Here is a 385-nt window from a genome sequence, read left to right as displayed (position 1 = left end):
CACAAAGCGCCAGCGCTGCTTGAGTCGAGGGCAGAGGAGCACAAAGCCACCAGCTCTCCCCTCATCCAGACGGACAACTGCTGAGTCCTGGCTCTGCAGCAAGCGGAGGGTGTCATGGGCCGCAGCCCTGCTGTGCAGCGGCACCAGCACCACGAGGTGCGGGGGCCCGTCCTTGCTGCCCAAGCTCCGCTTCTCCGCCAGCACCTGTGAACACAACCACAGAGCATGAGGCCCGGCCGCAGCCTGGCTCCGCCCCGCGCTCCCCGCGCAAGCCCGGATCCCTCCACAGCTCAACCCGAACCCACTCAGTCCGGCAATGCTGCAGACTGACCCAGGCAGCCCGTCCTCTCTCTGGCCCAGCTCCGGATCCCCCCGTGAAGACCCA

General features: G+C 67.5%; 1 protein-coding gene across 1 annotated transcript in view; it reads right to left on the bottom strand.

Moving 5' to 3' along the window:
- Positions 1–204, bottom strand: part of TSR1 (TSR1, 20S rRNA accumulation, homolog (S. cerevisiae)) — a gene marked incomplete at both ends in the record, with an annotated part of 3647 nt that extends 3443 nt beyond the window's left edge. Inside the window, one exon of the mRNA XM_010142134.1 lies at positions 4–204. Within this exon, the coding sequence (XP_010140436.1) occupies positions 4–204 (201 nt within the window). The remainder of the gene's footprint in view (positions 1–3) is intronic.
- Between the last annotated feature and the right edge of the window lie 181 nt (positions 205–385).

This window comes from Buceros rhinoceros, unplaced genomic scaffold (assembly GCF_000710305.1).
Source record: "Buceros rhinoceros silvestris isolate BGI_N320 unplaced genomic scaffold, ASM71030v1 scaffold35478, whole genome shotgun sequence".
Classification (NCBI taxonomy): domain Eukaryota; kingdom Metazoa; phylum Chordata; class Aves; order Bucerotiformes; family Bucerotidae; genus Buceros; species Buceros rhinoceros.
This window is presented reverse-complemented; position numbering and strand designations above follow the sequence as displayed.